At 43.6% G+C, this 21,376-nt stretch overlaps 1 protein-coding gene across 1 annotated transcript in view; it reads left to right on the forward strand.

Moving 5' to 3' along the window:
- The first annotated feature begins 6,666 nt into the window (after positions 1-6,666).
- LOC147882735 (putative LRR receptor-like serine/threonine-protein kinase At1g56140) overlaps positions 6,667-21,376 on the forward strand; it is a 382,197-nt gene continuing 367,487 nt past the window's right edge. Inside the window, exons 1-2 of the mRNA XM_087400709.1 lie at positions 6,667-6,891; positions 7,070-7,229. Coding sequence (XP_087256835.1) covers positions 6,708-6,891; positions 7,070-7,229 — 344 coding nt within the window. The 5' untranslated portion in view covers positions 6,667-6,707. The remainder of the gene's footprint in view (positions 6,892-7,069; positions 7,230-21,376) is intronic.

Consider the following 21,376-nt stretch of genomic DNA (forward strand, 5'->3'; position numbering starts at 1 on the left):
GCCCTTTTTATTTTCTATTATCTCTCCACCCCTAGTGATTGCATGGTACATGTCCTCGGGTAGGAAAGGAGGAGTCATGGGAGTGGTAGAGCTAGAGCGAGGGGTTTTACTGCAGGCACTTACGGAGCGAGAAGTAGCAGAGGGAGTGGGAGAGGGCAAGGGACCTGACTAATATTGGGTCTCATGACCAAGTGGAGACGTGTAGGGCTATTGTTCCTCCCCTTATGATAGGTATGCTCAGGTGATGACCCCTCGGTCGAAGGGGCTAGAGGGGACGGCTGTCGAGTAGGTCCAACCGTCAGTGTAGGAGAGGGAAGAGTTGAGGTCCTTTGGGATAGCAGAGAGAAGAATCTCGTTGCCTCCGCATCGCTCATCTGTGCGACAAACTCGTCAAAACTCTTGGTAAAGCCATGGGTTGCTAGCAAAGGAGTTCCCTAAGGGTTAGTCACATTGCTAGGCCCAAGAGGAGTCGGAGTCACAGGGGTAGGCCTTGGAGGAGTCGCTTGAGTGGAATCAAAGTTCTCTGGAGAGTAGAGATCATGATGTCTCCTCCTACGAGGCTTTTCGTACTCATCGAACGTGCGACATGATCCCATGTCTAATTTGGGGGGATTGGACAAACGCAGACACAAACACAAAAATAAAAACAAACACAAGAGCAGATAAGAAGCGGAAAGACAATTAATAACTTAAGACAATTATGAAATTCAAACTCAAGAAATTATGAAAAGACAATTAATCACTTAAGAAAATTATGAAATTACATCAACATAGAAAGGACAATTATTTACTTAAGACAATTATGAAAAGCCAGTTTTGAAAGGACAAATATTTATGAAAGACAAGTGGAAGAAGGTTTTCATATGTAAAAAATATTGCAAAAAATAGTATTGTTAAACAAGAGTTCTCATGTACAAAAAGAGAGTGCAAAATCTGTCTCCAAAAGTATGTGTAATAAAAATCTGTCTCCAAAAGGGACATTCTCCAAAAATGCCAAAATAGTGGAGGAGGTCTACTGCTCTACATTATTGTCCGAGGTCCTTTCCTCCTCCAAGCTGCTAGGCGGATCACTCGGGACCTCATCCTCCACTTCTTCTAATATGAGGTCATGCTCTTCAGGGATTATGTACTGGCTATCCACACGAAGGCCTCCATACAATCCATTATGTCCTTTATACATTGATCTTTGGTGCTCCAGTGATCATGGCGGTCTCTCCAAACCTACGGAGGTCCCGTAGGTTGTGTCGTGCGTTCCTCAATCGCCCCTGCTCCACTACCCTTTGGTTTGGACCCCACCCAAGCACACGCATCTGGACATTGTACTTCACCCAGTCGCTATCATGTGCCATCTTCTCTTTTACATGAGCTAGCAGAGAATCAATGTCCCGAATCACCCCAACATGGAGAACCAGGTTGGGGTTTTAGAAGGATAGCCGTGGGTGAGGGCGTTGTTATTCCATTTAGAATCTGTTTGAAAAAAAAAAGAACCAAATATGGCTAAGGAGCAAAAGAAAAAAGAACCAAATACGGCTAAGGAGAAAAGAGAGAAAAGAGAGGGGAAAAGAAGAAAAGAGTGGGAAAAGCATAGGGGAAAAGAAGAAAAGAGAGAAAAAAGAGAGGGGAAAAAGAGAGAAATCATATGCTTATGCTTATGCATGAGCATATGAGCATATGCTGATGCATAAGCATAAGCATCTACTTTAGCTTATGCTTATGAAAAGAGGGGAAAGAGGACGAAAGAGAGGGGAAAAGAGAGGGAAAAAGAAGAGAAGGAAGAGGGGAAAAGAGAGGGCCAAAAGAGAGGGGACAAAGAAGAAAGGAGAGGAAAAAAGAGAGGGGAAAAGAAGAAAAGAGAGAAAGCATATGCAAATGAGAGGAAAAAAGTGAGGGGAAAAAGAGCCTATGAAAATAGAGAAAAGAGGATGAAAGAGAGGGGAAAGGAGGGGAAAAGAAGAAAAGAAAGGAAAAAAGATAGGGGAAAAGAAGAGAAGGACAGAAAGCATATGCTTATGCTTATGCGTGAGCATATGAGCATATGCTCATGCATGAGCATATGCGTGAGCATATGAGCATATGAGCATATGATCATGCATCTACTTTAGCATATGAGCATAAGCATACACAAATGCATATGCTTATGAAAAGAGAGAAAAGAGGATGAAAGAGAGAGGAAAAGAGAGGGAAAAAGAAGAGGAAGGAAAAGGGGAAAAGAGAGAGGGAAAAAGAAGAAAAGAGAGTAAAAATGAGAGCGGAAAAGAAGAGAAGGAGAGAAAGCATATGCTCATGCATCTACTTTAGCATATGAGCATAAGCATACACAAATGCATATGCTTATGAAAAGAGAGAAAAGAGGATGAAAGATATGGGAAAAGAGAGGGAAAAAGAGGGGAAAAGAGGAGCATATGAGCTTATGCTCATGCATCTACTTTAGCATATAAGCATAAGCATATGAGCATGCATATGCTTATGAAAAGGAAGAGGAAGGAAGAGGGAAAAAGAGAGGACTTAGAGAAAAGAGGATGAAAGAGAGGGGAAAAGAGAGGGAAAAAGAGGAGAAAAGAGAAGGAAAAGAGAGAGGGGAAAAGAACAAAAGAGAGGAAAAAAGAGAGGGGAAAAGAAGAGAAGGAGAGAAAGCATATGCTTATGCTTATGCATGAGCATATGAGCATATGCTCATGCATCTACTTTAGCATATGAGCATAAGCATACGCAAATGCTTATGCTTATGAAAAGAGAGAAAAGAGAATGAAAGAGAGGGGAAAAGAGAGAGAAAAAGAAGAGGAAGAAAGAGGTGAAAAGAGAAGGAAAAGAGAGAGGGGAAGAGAAGGAAAAGAGAGGGAAAAAGAGAGGGGAAAAGAAGAGAAGGAGAGAAAGCATATGCTTATGCTTATGCATGAGCATATGCTCATGCATCTACTTTAGCATATGAGCATAAGCATACGCATACGCAAATGCTTCTGCTTATGAAATGAGAGAAAAGAGGATGAAAAAGAGGGGAATAGAGAGGGAAAAAGAAGAGGAAGGAAGAGGGGAAAAGAGAAGGAAAAGAGAGAGGGGAAAAGAAGAAAAGAGAGGAAAAAAGAGAGGGGAAAAGAAGAAAAGAGAGGAAAAAAGAGGGGAAAAGAAGAGGAAAGAAAGCGTATGTTTATGCTTATGCTTATGCATGAGCATATGAGCATATGCTCATGAAGAAAAGAGAGGAAGAAAGAGGGGAAAAGAGAGCAAATGGATATACTTATAAAAAGAGAGAAAAAGAGATGAAAGAGAGGGGAGAAGAGAGGGAAAAAGAAGAGCAGGATGCGATTGAAAGAGAGGGGAAAAGAAGAGAAGGAAGAGGATGAAAGAGAGGAAGAGAGAGGAAAAGAAGAAAAGAGAGAAGAGAGGATGAAAGAGTAGAAGGAAAAGAGAGGAAGAGAGAAAGCATATGCTTATGCTTATGCATGAGCATATGAGCATAAGCTCATGCATAAGCATATGCTTATGAGCTCATGCATAAGCATACACAAAAGAGAGGAAAAGAGAGGGGTGGAAGAAGAGGAAATAATAGAGGGAGGGAAAGAGGGAGGAAGAGAGAGAAAGAGGGGAAGAAGAGGAAATAAGAGAAGAGAGGAGACAGAGAGCAAGACCGAAAGCAAGCATGGCAAGGGATGGGGCTTATGCAAGTGTCATTAGTATATATCATGAAGTTTCTTGCATCCATGGATCCCGATATGCCACAGGCTTAGCATAACAAGGATGATGATTGCATCGTTGGCGAGGTTCCCCAAGGAAAAGGAATTGAAAGAAAGATGAGCGAAGAGCAAATGGAGAAATTCAATAAGTTTTGTATCCTCAATAGCAAGGAGATACAGAAGTGGATTGAGGGATATGAAGCAGCCAAAGCAAAAAGAATAAATGCAAGGAAGAGATTCAAAGTAATGTACAGGCGATCGCAACCATATCCACGGGATCTCACCCTTCTCCTCACTCACATGTCACTTGATTGGCTACAACTGGCTTTACGTAAAGCCAAACGTGATGGAGAGACAATAAATGAGCGTGAGCGAGAGTTATCATCTGGATGTATGATGCATGTAAGTTTCTTACCTATTGACGTAATTAAGTAATTATTTGTGGTAATATACGTAAAGCCGAACGCGATGGAGAGACAATAAATGAGCGTGAGCGAGAGTTATCATCTGGATGTATGATGCATGTAAGTTTCTTACCTATTGACGTAATTAAGTAATTATTTATGGTAATATATGCTATAAAATAGATGCATCCTCATTGTTTTAATGATGCTCTTTTGCAGTACAAAAACTACAGTGCATTATGGTCATATGGACGACATTTTCGTGTGGAACGCATTGATTCAAAGAGAGTCACGTATGATTGTGGAGTCATGGCTAACTTCATAGAAGATAGCCGAGCAAGTGCTTCGGTTTCTTACCTATTGACGTAATTAAGTAATTATTTGTGGTAATATACGCTATAAAATAGATGCATCCTCATTGTTTTAATGATGCTCTTTTGCAATACAAAAAGTATAGTGCATTATGGTCATATGGACGACATTTTTGCGTGGAACACTTTGATTCAAAGAGAGTCACGTATGATTGTGGAGTCATAGCTAACTTCACAAAAGATAGCCGAGCAAGTGCTTCGGATACCAATCTTCTCTCCTCACAGTTGGATTATTGTGGGACCATACGCGAAATATATGAAATTGATTTCAAGAATTTAGTATTTTCGTTCTTGATGTAAAATGGCTTAGAACTATTTACAATGGTCCCCATGCGATAGTGAGGAAAGATAGTAGTGGTTTCTTTGCAATAGACTCCACCAAACTGTGGACCGATGAAAGTGATACTTTTTTTCTTCTCGAGCATTATGAGCAGGTGCATACTAATTATTTAATTAATCAAAGCTTTCCTTTTTAAAGATCAATTGGTACATACATGTACTTAAGCGTAATTTCATATAATTGATGGCATTTGGCACCCATCTTCAATATAGGTGGCTTTTCATCCAAATCGTTCTGATCCAAGATGGTGGTACGTGATCCAAGTTGCACCACGAAGTAAGTAAAATTTTGAAGATAGAGATGTGGATATAGAGATGCCACTACCAATGCCAGATCCAATTGATCGAGATGGATCTAGTGAAGAAGATGAAGATCACAATATGAGCCAAGAGGAAGATGCACATAATGACATCATACGGGAGGAAGATGGAGATCATGATAGTGAGGAAGAAGATTACGTCAATCATCAAGAATCACCCGACTTTATTGAAGAAGGTGATCAAGTCTTAGGTGAATGTACAATGCCAGAGTACAATGATGATATAGGAGATCAACTCGGTATAGAGTTGGAGATAGACTTATTTAGCGTGCTAGACTTGGCTCAGGATGAAGCTGTTGATGTAAATGCTCTTCATTGATTTTTTTCATCTCAAACTTAGACATGAATATATGAGCTTCTAACTTGATGTACATGCTCTTGTACTTTTATTTTTTTAAAGGATCAAACATGTATGAAAAGAAATTTTTTTTGTCATTGGGAAAAGCTATATTTAAAGGTCGGTATGGAAAAAAACACTCTTTGTAAAATGTCGCTATAAGAAAGTGTCTCAGAGTCGCTATATAACGATCTTTTATAAGTCTGGCAAACGTCGCTATATAGCAACGTTTTATAAACGTCGCTATATAGCGACACTTTTTAAAACTCGCTTTGCTTATCGACGATTAGCACCCCGCGTGCGCTAAACATTGACGCTTAAGCGACGAAATAAGGCTCGTGAGAGAGAGAGAGAGAGAGAGAGAGAGAGAGAGAGAGAGAGAGAGAGAGAGATGAGATGTATGTATTGAAGTCCAGAGACACGTCTCGATTATGGGATTAATAAAATAGCAATATACGAGAGAGAGAGAGAGAGAGAAAGAGAGAGAGAGAGAGAGAGAGAGAGAGAGAGATGCATGTATTAAAGTGCAGCCAAGACCGGTCTCTCGATCTATGGGATTTGAAAAAGAGCAATATGAGAGAGAGAGAGAGAGATTTGAAAAAGAGCAATATGAGAGAGAGAGAGAGAGAGAGAGAGAGAGAGAGGAAGGATGTGCTTCACTAAAAGTAGTACGAATGCTGCATTTTAAAATATATCCAACAAAGTCTTCCCTATGGCCAAGTTAGCCAACACACAATCGAGTATTTTATACATAATTAGCCTTATAGTTAGCGTCATAACTGGTATCCTAGAATTGTATAGCGGATCTTCCACGTGGTTTATATACGTCGAGTGCATGAGAGCAACCTCACGTGGTTTTGACTTACGGATCATCCTTGCGGGAATGGAAATGGCGATGGCTGATCAAACTTCAAAGCTTTCATGATCAAAGCTTTTTGCGATCCGTCCATCTCTCACCCACTACTCGTCTGTAGGTCCCTTACAAAACCCCGTAGCCTAGCTTTCAACAATCCACTGCCTCGCACTAACTCCTAGCTACCCCACGCAGTCGACGTCTCTTCACAGTCCTCTCTCCCTGGTGGAATCCGAATTCACCAGCAGTCTAGCATGAAACCTCGTTCTTCCGTTCTATATTTCACAGTTTCACTTTGGTGTCACCTGGTACGCTGCCATGATAACACTAGAAAGCTATTAGACATCCTTCTTTAGAAACCACATCCTTATTCAACTCGTCGTTGTCCAGTCTCGAAGCTCGTGGTCTTGAGATGAGGATGGAGCAAGTGCCCACTTCTACAATATCAGCTGCATACTGTTCCCGCAGGAGTTCTTCCGGTGTTTTACAGCGGATCTGCAGCATCCTGTTCGCTATGGTTGTGTGTGAGATGTTGATTGCTGGTCGGTTACCACAGTGCGCCGAAGGCGTGGTTGCTGTGACAGATCCCAGTGAAGGTTAGTTTAACCTGAATTCGAGGACTGAACTGAGCGTGTTTGGAGAATTCTTGTGAACTCTAGTGGTAGTGGTGATCTCTTCCAAATGGGGTCGATTCCACCCCTAAGCACGACATGTATGTTATCCTTACGCATGCAAGTTTTATTTAGATTTCAGTTCTCTTTTGTACCTTGGCAGTTGCGATATTAAAGACTGTTGCAAAGAAGATGGGCATTTCGTCTTGGAATTTCAGTGTAGATCCATGTGGAGGTCTGGAAGGCTGGAATCGCTCAACTAACAAAGGCATTTCTTGTGACTGCACATATGATAACAACGCCACTTGTCATGTCACGCAAATGTAAGATACCTTTGCCAATGCTGCCAACTTGCGAACAAACAACCTCTCTTTCAAAAATTGTAAAAAAGAACAAACGATGATGCTTTTGGCCCTCCTCTTTGCTCCTTCACCCCTCCACCGTTTTTAACCTTTTTCCCATTTCATCTCTGAGTGAGAGAGAGAGAGAGAGAGAGAGAGAGAGAGAGAGAGAGAGAGAGATGAATTGGCTATTTATAGGTCAAATGCCAAATTGCAATTGAGATAATACAACAGCTCTAGAGTAGCTCCATCATCACTTTGAAACATACGATGTCTGAAATGAAGATGGCCTAATCATGTATGAAACGCATATCTAGCCTAGATCAAGAAAACCTTCTCCCTGAACTCCAACAACTCTCGGAGATGTGAATATGCCTATGCCCATGGCAGTACAGAAGCACACGTGCTGTTCCTGCAGCTGTACTTTCTCCTTGGATTTTGCTAATCCTTTCTACCCTTATGATGCCAAGGTTGTGTGAGTAAACTTTCATCCTACAAATAAGGTGTTTGTAAATAGAGATATCCTCCTTTGGGTGATCGTGCTCTCCATAGATTATGATTCCTAATCCTATAGATAGTTATTTTTTGATTAGGGTGAAGCCATATCCAAGTTCCTTATTGCTGCATTTTCTTTTCGTAGGTATGACAGATCCATCCCTTAATTAGTAGGTGTGGCCTGCTTTGAACCATCCTCTATTCTTTGTTACAGCATTCATTGCCATATGAGGGAGTCTCTTTGCATCTGTTTTTGCTATTTTAGCTCTGTAATGGATGTATTGGCATGCACGTCCAATCGTAGAAAAACCTATTTCAGCCAGCAGAATGGGGTATGGGGTTTGTGTATCAACTCCCAATTTTTCAAATCAAGGTCTAATCATTACCTCTTTTGAAAATTGTCCACCTTTGATGATTGTCTTATGAGTGATCCTAGGGTCCAAGCTTGGCATGCATCATTTTACAAAAATGATAACCCTCTTGTCCCCTCCTTGTCTATGCAAACATTCCATTATAGTCCTCCCTATAAACCGACGTCTAAGGCCCATAGGGTCTATGATTAGGTTTTAAAAAGTCTACAAGTAGTTTTTATGCATGTGTCTCTATAAGTTGAAACAAATGAGATTGATAGAAAATAGTTTCATGAACTAAATTAGGCCCATAGGGTCAGATATTATCAGGTTTTAAAAAGTCAGAAAAAGTCTGCAAGTAGTTTTTTTGTGCATGTGTCTCTATAAGTTGAAATAAATGAGATTGATAGAAAACAGTTTCATGAATTAAATTAGTTTACAATCAAATTCAAATATACATCTATAGAAAAACTGTTTCAGAGGGAAAATCTGAGGGGGAGAGAGAGAGAGAGAGAGAGAGATAGATTTTAAGTACTCTTCAAAATTGGGGCTGCTTTCCCTGATCGCTGCGCTCCCCTCCCTCACCTTCCCCCCTGTTTCCAGCCACCCCTTCCCCACGCCGCTTCCTGCACTTTTCCCTTCCCTCTGTTGCCTTTCTCTCTCTCTCTCTCTCGTCCCTAGCCCCCATTCACTTATTCAACTCTACATTCCCAATGAGTCTCAATCAAGCTTTAGAGATGTGAAAATATAAGAATAAGAACAATAAATTTACAAACGAACATGAAGAAGTTGTATAGTAATCAGCAGCACTAGATTCCGCCCCTTTTTCGTGCCATTGACTGTCTCCAGGCTGCCCAGAAGATCATGTTTTGGACCAGAGTTTTCCCACTACTGTTCGTGCTGTTTTGGGAGCACGCCTTGCTGCTCCACAATTCTTGCCAGTTCCTGGAGGCTCTCCCACTGTGTACGACCATTCCTTTGAGTGTTTCTGCTGTTCACACTTGGTTTTGAAGCTTTTCGCACAGTTTTCAACTGCTTTTCAGTTTGAGAAGCAGCCCTTTGCTGGTCTTCTTTCCAGCAAGTTGGTGAGCCTTCTTTGGGCCTGGAGTAGCTTCTCTGCCCGAGTCCTTTGGCTGGCCTTTTTTTGAGAATCTTTGATCGCCTTTTAGCCTTTTTGTCTTCCTTTTGCAATGCAGCAGTTTTTGTTTGTTTTCTCTGAAGAAAGAATCTTGGTGGTGACCCTTGTCTCTCATGGTGGGTCCCTCGACTCCCCTAGCTATTAAGTTTCCTAAAAAAGAATCTTGGTGGTGACCCTTGGTCTCTCATGGCGACCCCCTCAACCGCCCTAGCCGTTAAGGTTCTGCTTTCTCTAGAGGACAAGAAGAATTCACTACAATCAATTGAGGACAGAGCTTTGTGGGCATGGTCGTTGGACTCACTCCCACCCCTCTCTTTCGCCTCTAGCCTCACCTGTTATGCTCTAGCCGAGATAGCATGACCTCGGAAAGATCAGTGGGCATTTTCTCTTAGATGACCGACTTTTGTAATATGTTATGTGCGTAAATTGAATGGTCAAGGGAAGTAACTGCCAAGGTCCTAGGTGAGGGTGTATTGGCATCGACTAGGTGGTTCTGAGTGCTAAGGCCTAGGTGCACCTAAATGTGTAATAATGCCAAGGGGCAAATGTTTTAATTGTGCCCCAAGAGAGGGGTAAATGGTGTACCAAGCTAAAGGCCTAAAATGATGACATGTGGCAGGGGGAACCATCTAGGGAACTGTGGGCTTGTGGATAGGCATGAGAAATGAAAAGTTACGTATCTTTTTTGTGTATGCTATCCATGAGAAAGGCTGGGAGGAAATTTGTGATGCCAGCGCCTGTGATTTGTCTTACCCGTGATTGACGAAACGAGATAAGAGAGATTAGAAATTGTACGTAACAGTTGGTATCAGAGCTTCAGGCTTGACAGGGAACTAGAAGCAAGCTCCCACAGCGTATCATTCGGAGCACCCGCTTGAACATATTTGTGCAGAATATGAGCTCGTAATAATTAAGTACTCTCATGCCGACGGGTTTCCAGAGGATGGACTCCTGCCCCATCGATTTCTCTTCCCTGCGCTCTGTTGGAATATCCCGTTGCACTACACTCTACCAACGAGAAGGAAGGCGAACGACGTGTGTGTTAGGTGACTGTTCGTGGGCTTAACAGTGGCTCGTGAACGGGGAGGCCCTTCGACGCGAATAGCCCATGAGCGAGGCGGCGGTGTCAAGCGTATCAGTGGCTTCATCGACGAAGCTTTCTCTTCTGAAGGCACGTTTCAGCGCAGGAGTTCGTGGTGATGGCGCAACTTCGTAGTCAAGCTGGTATCGCGTCGTGACTATTCTAAAGAGGTGGCCAATAGCGAGGACCTACCTGTGATATTATATGGCCTGTAATTCGACGAAACAGTAAGGATAGAGAAAGGAACGTCCGTCTTGCTTACGGGAACCCTGCTCCTATTTTGGATTGACTCAGCCGCTCCATGACTGGTAGCATCGTTGCTCATAAGGAAAGCGGGATATCTGCGCTACGTGAAGACTCCAGGGGGCATTTTATTTCTTCTATACAAATTTCTAATTTTCAATTTGCAGTCGATTTATTCCTGTACAGCAGAGTTTACAGTTGATTTATTCCTGTATAGCAAAGGGGAATCTGAAGTGAAAAAAAAAAAAAATCTATTTCCCTTTTGAATCCATGGAGACAGAGGGACAAGATTCCAGGGTGAATCCTAGTGAATCTAGAGCACGGTCTACACAACAAGTGTCCCATCACACAACACCTACTCTGGTGGGTAGGATTTTTGTACTAGAAGATGCTTTACAGCAGATCATGAACCAGCAGCTTCAAGTGAATGCTGGTCAAAATGAAATTAGGGAGATGGTGCAAGCCTTGTCGGCTAGACCATCTAGAAATGAAAAGGACAAAGCTCTAGCAGAGCCAGAGCCCAGTATACACTCATCAGAACGTGGAAAGGTCAAGGTACCTAATATTGCAAACTATAGACCGAGAAAGTACACTGGTCGGATGACCGAGCGTAGTTCTGATGTGATCGAGGTTTGGTTACACAAGTGGGAAGAAGCCTTCGCCATTTGTGAAATCAGATCTGATCTAAAGAAAATCCGCGAGACCACTCACCTGTTTATTGAGGCAGCGGATAGATGGTGGATTAAGCAACAGAAAGATCAAGTTGCCCCTGCCACCTGGGAAGGGTTAAAGCTGAATTTAAGAAACACTTTCTTCCACCTGACGAAGAGTCCCGAGCTTGGGATGCGTATAGAAACCTTTGCCAGAGGAATTTGTCGGTGGCAGAGTACACTGACAAGTTCAGGAAATGTGTTATGAAGATAACAGACCCTCTCCCTATGTCGGTTCAGTTAATCTAGACTTCAAAGACAAGTGTCTCGCAGCCAAGTGGCCAAACCAAGCAGGTGAAGCCGGTTGAGGGACCAGCAAAGACAGTACCACCGTTGGGGTGAAAAGGAAAGTAACTCCAATGGCAGCCCGGGCTCCTCGTTGACCCCTGAGCAAAAAGAGAAAGCTAGAAAAGAAGGATTGTGCTTCGGCTGCCTTCAGCGACATCAGTGGAAAGATTGTCCACTGAACAAAGATTGTCGCACGGCCAATATGATAATATCTGAATGCGACGCGGAAATGCAGGAGAGTCCCAATGCGGAACATATGCAGATGCAATTGGCGGGACCTTCTCAGAGGTTAGTACCTGTGTTGTTAAGTGTGTCTGTTACTAAGTTAGTAAGCGGTGCACCTGATAACATCCTTTCAAAGCCCGCAGCAACGGGGTATACGGTTTTCGATGAGCCCGATTTGATTAAAATGAAAGGGCAAGTAGCCAATCATGATGTGATTGTGTTGTTTGACTCAGCGTCAACGCACAATGTAATTAACTCGAAGCTTATTAAGAGGCTCAAGTTGAAAACTAGTCCGTCTGACTATACTTATACAGTCAGGATGGCAGACGGAAGCTCAACTGAAGTATGGGACCAAAGGGTTACCCAGTTGGAACTTCGAATACAGGACTATGTTGAGAAGCTGGACTTTGAATTGACCAGACTAGCTCACGCAGATATAGCCCTAGGAATGGCTTGGCATTTTTGGAAAAATCCAGCCATTGATTGGAAAAAGCATATTTACCAGTGCAAGATGAACGGGGTAGAATATGTTTTGCGAGGTAAAAAGGACTTACCTCGAGGACCATTGATTTCAGCCATGGAAATTCGGAAGACTCCGAAAGAGTTTCTGTGTCTGTGTATAGCATCGGTAGAGTCGATTGATAATACGTCGACTAGCGCTGAGGCTACCCAAGATGGGGAAATGGCCGAGTTGGCTAAAGAGATATCGGAGAAGTTCTCTGATTGTTTTAGGGATGAGTTACCTTATGGGTTATCTCCAGAGCGGAACGTTCAACATAAAATTGAGCTTATCCCGGGGGTAGAACCTGTAAATAGACCTCCCTATAGATTAAGCTTTACAGAAGAAGCTGAGGTGCAAAGACAACTGGAAGAATACCTCAAGCTGGGGCAGATTCAACCCAGTTTTTTACCTTTTGCTTCCCCAGTGATATTAAAGAGGAAGAAAGATGATACTTTTCGTCTCTGTATAGATTACAGAGCATTGAATAATATCACTCTTAAGCACAGGTATCCGATGGCTCGGATCGATGATTTGCTAGATGCATTGCATGCAGCCGTAATTTTCAGTAAGATAGATCTTAAGTGTGGCTACCATCAGATTCGTATTAGAGCCGAGGATGTGCATAAAACCGCTTTTAGAAGCAGGTTTGGTCATTATGAGTTTTTGGTAATGCCCTTTGGACTTACCAATGCTCCAACTACATTCGTCATGCTTATGAACGATTTACTACGTCCGTATATCGGAAAGTTTGTAGTACATTTTATTGACGATATTCTAATATTCAGTAAAAGTATTACTGAGCATCGTGAATACTTAAGAGTAGTGTTTAGTATTTTGAGGAAAGCCAGTCTTTATGTAAATAAGAAGAAAACTATACTATGTATAGTTAGACTTGAATACTTAGGATTCATAATTACTCCAGAGGGGGTAGAAATGGATCCAAAGAAAGTGGCTGCGATACTGACTTGGCCAATCCCTCAGAGTCTGACCGCTTTGCGATCATTCTTGGGATTTGTTCAATTTTATCGAAGGCATATCAAAGGATATTCCGAAATAGTATCGCCATTGATTGATCTGACCTCAGATAAAGTACCTTTTATATGGGGATAGAATCAACAAGAAAGTTTTAACACCATAAAACAAGCTGTGGTCATAGGACCGGTGTTAAAAATAGTTGATCATCAGAAGCCGTTGTTTTTGGAAACCGATGCAAGTGGCATTGCGGTAGGAGCAGTTCTCCTCCAAGAGGGAAGGCCAGTAGCCTTTGAAAGCAAGAAGCTTTCTCCCTCTCAAAGGAATTGGCCAACTCATGAATTGGAGTTGTATGCTATTGTCCATGCTTTGAAAACATGGCGACATTATTTTTATGGATCAGAATTTTATGTGGATGTTGATCATGATACTCTGAAACATTTTTGTAAACAGTTTGACTTGAGAGGCCGCCAAGCTAGGTGGGCAGAACTCATGCAGGAGTTTAATTTGACGATTCGGTACCGAAGAGGAAAAGATAATAAAGTTGCTGATGCGGTGTCACGCATTATGCATAACATGAGTTTCACGGTGTTAGAGAGTGCTCTAATGGCCGAGATTAGAGAAACTTAAAAGGTGGACGAGTTTGTCCAGAGCCTTTGGCCTAAGTCTCATGTGTTAAAACCCGAGGAAAACGAAAAGGATGACCTGGCATCCAGAAAAGGCCAAACTTATGCAAGATATGCCATAAGGGATGGTATGCTGAAAAGAAATGGCAAGGTAGTAGTACCTAGTCAGAATGATCTCAGGCAGAGAGTCATTCGACAGTGTCATGACAGCCCATGTGCGGGACATCCAGGAGTCGAGAAGACATATGATCTCGTGAAGTGAGATTTCTTGTGGCCAAAGATGAAAAAGCATATTCATGAATATGTGATACGTTGTTTTTCGTGTCAGGTAAGTAAGGCAGAGCGGGTGAAGCCACCCGGCCTTTTACAGCCCTTGGAGATACCACTGAGTAAGTGGGAGAGCATTTCCATGGACTTTATTGTAGGGCTGCCCACGACACAAGGTGGATATGATTCTATGCTTGTGGTGGTTGATGGTCTTACCAAGATGGCTCACTTCATTCCAACTAGGGAGTCTGTTAGTGCCCCGCAAGTGGCGGATTTGTTTATTAGACATATATTTCGTCTGCATGGATTACCCAGATCCATAGTGTCAGACAGAGATGTCAAATTTACATGTCATTTTTGAACTGCGGTATTTGAGACACTAAGGACTCAGTTGGGAATGAGTAGTGGGGATCATCCAGAAACGGATGGTCAGACAAAAAGAATCAACCAAATTTTAGAGGATATGCTTAGAGCATATGTGTCATTGAGGCAACATACATGGGACAAGTGGTTGCCATTGTTGGAGTTTGCCTACAATGATAGAAAACATTCCTCTATAGGTTTCAGTCCGTTCGAACTGAACTATGGTTATAGACCAGCGAATCCAACTATAGTTGGAGTACCTCAGAGAGTGCCTAGTGCCGCGAACTTTGTGGTTCAGATGCGGGAGATGCTGGCACTTGCGAGAGCTAACATCCGCCAAGCTATGGATAGAGCTAAGGTGTATGCGGATGAAAACCGATCCACTATAGAATTTAAGGAAGGAGAAAAAGTTTTTCTTAGAGTTCCTAAGTCTTTGACTGCAGGAGAGTGTGCTAAGTTATCATCTCGATATTGTGAACCATGGTTAATTCTAAAAAGAATAGGCAAGGTAGCCTATAAATTAGAATTACCACAGGGGTGTAAGGTGCACCCAGTGTTTCATGTTTCTCGTTTAAAGAAATTTTTGCATACTGGTGACTCACTAATCGAAGGTGTGGTTTTGTTTCAGGAGATAGAGGATAATGCAAGACGCAAACCAACAAGAATCTTGGACCGAGGAACAATGCAAGTGCGCAATCGGAAGATACCCACGGTGTTGGTTGCATGGCATGGTCTACCTCTATCGGAAGCTACCTGGGAATCCGTATACTAGCTACGGAGAGTGTTCCCAGATTTCATCATCGAGGATGCTGATGCTTGAAGAGGGAAGGAATGTTGTGCTCTAGCCGAGATAGCATGACCTCGGAAGGATCGGTGGGCATTTTCTCTTAGATGACCGACTTTTGTAATATGTTATGTGCATAAATTAAATGGTCAAGGGAAGTAATTGCCAAGGTCCTAGGTGAGGTTGTATTGGCATCGACTAGGTGGTTCTGAGTGCTAAGACCTAGGTGCACCTAAATGTGTAATAATGCCAAGGGGCAAATGTTTTAATTGTGCCCCAAGAGAGGGGTAAATGGTGTACCAAGCTAAAGGCCTAAAATGATGACATGTGGCAGGGGGAACCATCTAGGGAACTGTGGGCTTGTGGATAGGCATGAGGAATGAAAAGTTACGTATCTTTTGTGTGTATGCTATCCATGAGAAAGGCTGGGAGGAAATTTGTGATGCCAGCGCCTGTGATTCGTCTTACCCGTGATTGACGAAACGAGATAAGAGAGATTAGAAATTGTACGTAACATCACCTCTCAGCACCCCACTTGCCCTTTCTCTACCTCATCTTTGCCCCACCGCCTCACCTCTCATTCCCCCCACCTAACTTCTCAGCCTTCCCTCCCCCCACCTGTTTAACAACTCCATGTCACCACCTCTCAGTTCCCCCCGCCCCCCTTCTAACAGCTCCCCCTTCTCTCTTCTCATGCCACCCACCTGGTAACAGCTCCCTCTCCTCACCTCTCATCCCCCCTATTTTCCATCTCTACCATTAGCGTGTTGTCTCTCCCTCAGCCTCTCCATGTCACCACCTCTCAGTTCCCCCCCCCCCTTCTAACAGCTCCCCCTTCTCTCCTCTCATGCCACCCACTTGCTAACAGCCCCCCCTCCTCACCTCTCATCCCCCCTATTTTCCATCTCTACCATTACAAACATATGTAGAGCTTGAAAGCTTCACCACACAGTCTTTTCTACTTGTATTCATCATCATTAGCCCTTATCTGGCAGCTGATTGTATGGGTTTTTTTCCCAAGCATTAATAGAAGTTTTCTTTCTTTCCAAAAAAAAGCTTCACCAAAATTTTCACACGCATTCAAGGGGATCCCACCCTTTCAGATCATACGCTAGGGACTAGATGCTTGCGGTCTTACCTAAAGATCTCGCTCCCCATCTCTCCGATGTTAGATTATTGGGACATGGTTTCTTTGAGGTGGTTTTTGATTCTCTTGAGGGAGCGAGGTCTAGGCTAATTTGCAAGCAAGTACTCCAATTCTCCTAAGTATTATGAATGGTCCGCAATACCTAGGAGACAATTTTGGGCATTTACCTGTCTTTAGGGATTCTGAAGATTCATGCACCCTGAGATAGACTCTCTCATTTTCTTCAAAATCCAACCTTCTATGGTGGGGGTTTGCATAACTTCTTGCTCTATCTTGAGCCCTTGTGATGCTATCTTTAGCTAATTTAAGCATTTGATTCATATCATCGAGAAAGTCTTTTGGCCGCTTGACCCTTCTTTTTTGAGTCCCACTGTGTAACTAGGGCTTTAGGTTGAAATCCATACATCAGCATGAACGGGCTAAAACCTGTAGTAGCTGAATGCTTGGCATTGTTATATGCAAATTTGAATATGGGCAACTACTGTTCTCAATTAGTTTGCTTTTTACTTACATATGCTTGAAGCATATCCTTAATGACCTGATTGACCCTTTCACTTCCACCATCACTCTGTGAATGATCTACGGTGCTCATATTCAAAGTAGTTTCCAACCTCATAAGCACAGCCCTCCAAAAACCCCTGGTCTGGCCAGAGGGGCTCTATGGAAGCACCCTCAACTCCCTCAACTATCAAAATTCTTCTTTCATTGTCTGATAAGCAACAGGTACAACAAGCAGTGAATCTTTTACATGACATGGCAGTTATTGGCAGGATAGTGGGCCTTACTCCATCGAGGAGGCAAATCAAGGACTAGATCCAACGTTGGATGGAGACCACATTTGGGAGGTTACCATTTATGGATGAGGTGCATTTCTCCCCATCTTGGCTCCCTAGATACTACTCTGGCTCTCGTGGAGAGGAGCCCTATTCTCTGAGTCCCTCATTTAGTGTATCTTATCCTTTGGTACCACGGATTTACAGTAGAGGACATGGACTCGACTCACCATGTTCCCTGCTTTTCGGTGACGCTCCGCTTCTAAGGGCTTTCGAGGGAGTATAGGGTCATCCTTTCTTCTATCGGACGGGCATTTGACATAGTTCTAGAGTACCCTTTGAAGTTGGAGACGGCTGTTGTGATAGATGACGGGGTTCCTCGTCTCCGACTAATGATAGAGAGTCTCAATTCCCTTCCAAAGGTGATCCTCTTGGAGACTCTCGAGGGTACTCTTTGACAGCGACTGGAGATGTCAGGTTTATTAGGCCAGTGTTTGAGGTGCAAGCAAATGGGGCACCTTGCCAAGGGATTGCATGAGAGGCTTGAGCAGGTCTTGTCCCCCAACATAGGACATACTAGGATAGAAGAGTGATACACAGAAGGCTCGGACCCGCCGATGACCCTTCAAGCAGACATAGCAGCAATCGCAACACCCGTATCCAAAGTCCCAAACACCCTAGGTTGAGCCTTCTAAGGGGGGGTTGACCAAGGTGGGGAAGAAGGAGTAGAGTAAGTGGGCCAAGAAGAACCAACGACACCGTGCCAACTGCAAGAGGCAAGAATAGGAGGCTGCGCAATGTAGAGGGATCACGTTGGAGACCCCTAGGAAGGCACATCACGTGATCCGGAGAGAGGGCCCTCGATCCCAAGACATTCTTCAAGCCCCTTCGGAGGCGATACTTCACACCTTCAGGACCCGACGCGACAACAGGAGGTTGTTGATATAAGCATTAGTAACTTGACCCGGAGCTTTCACTGAGGAGTCACATGGAAATGGTGACACACCATAGGTTGGTGATAAAGGAATTAGTGGAAAAAATATAGTATTGAAGATGGCTACCTGCTTTACAAGGGTAGAGAGTGTGTCCCAGATGATAATGACATTAGGCACCAAATTCTTTTTGAGTGTCATGATAGTCCGAGTGCTGGACAGTCGGGAATTCAGAAGATGTATGCGCTTCTGAAAAGGCAATTATTTTGGCCTGGAATAGACAAGAACATCCAAGATGATGCATTGAAGTGCCAAAAATGCCAGGTCAATAAGGCTGAACACCTTAAGGTAGGAGGTCTCCTACACCCCATCTCCATGGATTTTATTGTTGGATTACCTGGGACAGAGAGGGGGCACGACTCTGTGTGTGTAATTGTGGATCGGTTGACCAAGATGGCTTTATTGTCCTGGAATAGACAAGGACATCCAAGATGATGCATTGAAGTGCCAAAAATGCCAGGTCAATAAGGTTGAACACCTTAAGGTAGGAGGTCTCCTACACCCCTTTTAGATTCCATTTGGCAAATGGAAAAGTATCTCCTTGGATTTTATTGTTGGATTACCTAGGACAAAAGGGGGGCATGACTCTGTGTGTGTAATTGTGGATCGGTTGACCAAGATGGCTCACTTAAATCCAACCAAAGAAGAGGTTAAAACTCCAAAATTACCTAGGCTCTTTGTGGAGCATATCCATAGATTATATGGGCTACCAACCGGTATTGTTAGTGATCGGGATAGCAAATTACAATACGCTGCTTTGAATCTGATAGACGAGGCTATAATGCTTGGTTGGTTGTTACCTTGTCGAAGGAATGCTTTCGAGATTGGAGAGGACCGCCAATGTCCCTTGTACAATGTTGCAAATGAGTGGTACCCTGCCCGTACGGTGGGCAAGGCCTTGGAGTCGTGATCTTAGGTGTCTCTTGCAGTATGAGCTAGGCAAGTTGAGCTTGGAGGTGTCGCTTGGAGCGTGGGCTAGGCAAGCCAAGGCAGGAGGTCGCGGATGGGGACTAGGCCCTACGAGTAGCTGCGGGGGGGCTCGAACTGTCACACCTCCTGATTGAGGGCGGCGCTGCCCGTACAGCCCCGTTGGGGGCTCGAAGCAGGCGGGGGGGAGAGGGTTGACGAGGAAGGAAGGGGGGGGCAGCAAGCAGGACATCGAGCAACAAGATTTACACTAACAATCCTTAGCAGCTTCTATCTAAACTCTCAGAGAGTTGTGCCAATTCGCTCAATGACAAACTAAGAATCCATCACCCACGGAAAGCGAAGCATGGACTAAGAGCAGCACGAGCAGGTCCTTCCGGGAAGCCTTTCATTTTGCTAGTACAAGGTCACCAATGTTCCAAGCCTACTAACTCGCATGATGCATCATTTGCTACGCTCAACTCAGATTTTGCAGTTGTCTTCCAAAACTATCAGAGATCGCTAGTCAGCAAGAGCCTTTAAATTTGTTCCAACAGCTTCTCAACGAGTCTCTTTTCTTACGAAATCCATAGATGGAAGAGCTTAAACTGCTATAACGAGCAGACTACAATCAGCACCCCTTTCTTTTACCTCAACACGAATCTCACCTCTAGAATCCTCCCCCAAGCCCAGTGCTTGCAAAGTGCAGTCTATTGGAGTGCCATGTGTCCATATAGACCTTATGATCTCTATGCCTCTTTAGGCCTTATCATTGCAATCCATTTTATTACCGAGGCCTAGGATTTTGTCCCTAGATCATGATCCTCTAAACTCCCATTGATCCAAGCATGTCGAGCCCTCCTAGCTGCCCACCATAACAGAGTCTGCAATTGGGGCCCAAGAGAGAAGTTCCTTCTAGAAAAAGGCACGATCCCCTCTATTTTTGGAGCATAAAGGTTCAAAAGACCCCAATCAAAAGCATAGTTAGGGGAAACGGAAATGGGGAAACGGGGAACAGAAATGGAAACGGAAACAAAAATGTTTCGGGATTTCTGGGAGGACTGAAACGGGAAAATGCCACATCAGCAAGGGGGGTTTTAGAAAAGGGGGTTTTGAGATGAGAACACACGCATTTAGATTGCTACAACCTACAACCTACCTGTAACTTAAATTATAGTGTCATAATACTTACCACAATGTCACTTAGAAGTTAGAACTTAGAAGAGAGGGGGCTGAAGGAGGGTTGAAAGAGGGCTGAAGGAGTGGAGTTAGAGCTTTGAAGGAGGGCTGAAGGGGAGTAGATGATGATGGAGGGGCTGAAGCAACTTGCTGGAGAGAAAGGAGTGCAAAGGAGTGAATGGGGCTCAAGGAGGGCTGAAAAACCTTGAGGATGGAGAGAGTATGAGGATGAAGGAGTGGAAGGAGTGAAACATTGCATAGGAGGCCAAAATCGAAATCAAATCGACCAAAATCAGGCTGGCGGAGGATTTTCGTGACATTTGGAGACCCTAGACACCTTGTTGTCTGAGACGGGCCGTTTCTGTGCCCTGCAACGCGTTTCAAGCTATGTTTCAACCAGCCGTTTCAGGGTTCCTAAATGTTTTAGACCTTGAAACGCGTTTTAGGATCCAGGCTTCCTTGAAACGGCGTTTCAGGCCTGGCTGGGCTCTGAAACGCATTTCAGCGTAACTATGATCAAAAGTTAGATCCACTATACTCCAAAGGGTGTAATGATACCATGTCTGCCCACTAGAGGAAGAAAAGAATCTGAAATTTAAATGCAAATTCCTCCCCTTGTGCCAAGAGGAGGAGACTAAAAGGTATGACCAAAAAGCAATTTACTCAAATTTGCATAATCTTTGCCATTCAACTGGTGTTTTTGGATAAAGAGAATGTAGTGACACCTGGATGAAGCTGATTATGAAACATTTGTTGCCTTTGGCGGTGATGAGGTATACCGCCAAGGCCCCAAATATTCTAGCAAACTATCTTCATTGGGCGGGAGGAAGTATGCTAGAAAACCTTGTCCAACGTATACCTCTCTCCTCTGTAGAAGATCTCCTAGAGTAATGGAGAGGAGGGAAATTCATAGGGAAATGAATCCCCACACTTGTGGAAGAGGACGCTCTGTTGATATGGAAACCAAGAACAACATCACCAAAGGTAGAGGGCACAATCCCCTCTGAACCAAGCACAATGCCAATGTCCATAATATATGTGCTTGCAAGAGGGGTGAGGATGCTGAAGACACACCCTTCCCTCAATCA

The sequence above is a fragment of the Dipteris shenzhenensis genome, chromosome 29, assembly GCF_047967505.1.
Source record: "Dipteris shenzhenensis isolate YYH24624 ecotype China chromosome 29, Dip_SZ_1.0, whole genome shotgun sequence".
Lineage (NCBI taxonomy): Eukaryota > Viridiplantae > Streptophyta > Polypodiopsida > Gleicheniales > Dipteridaceae > Dipteris > Dipteris shenzhenensis.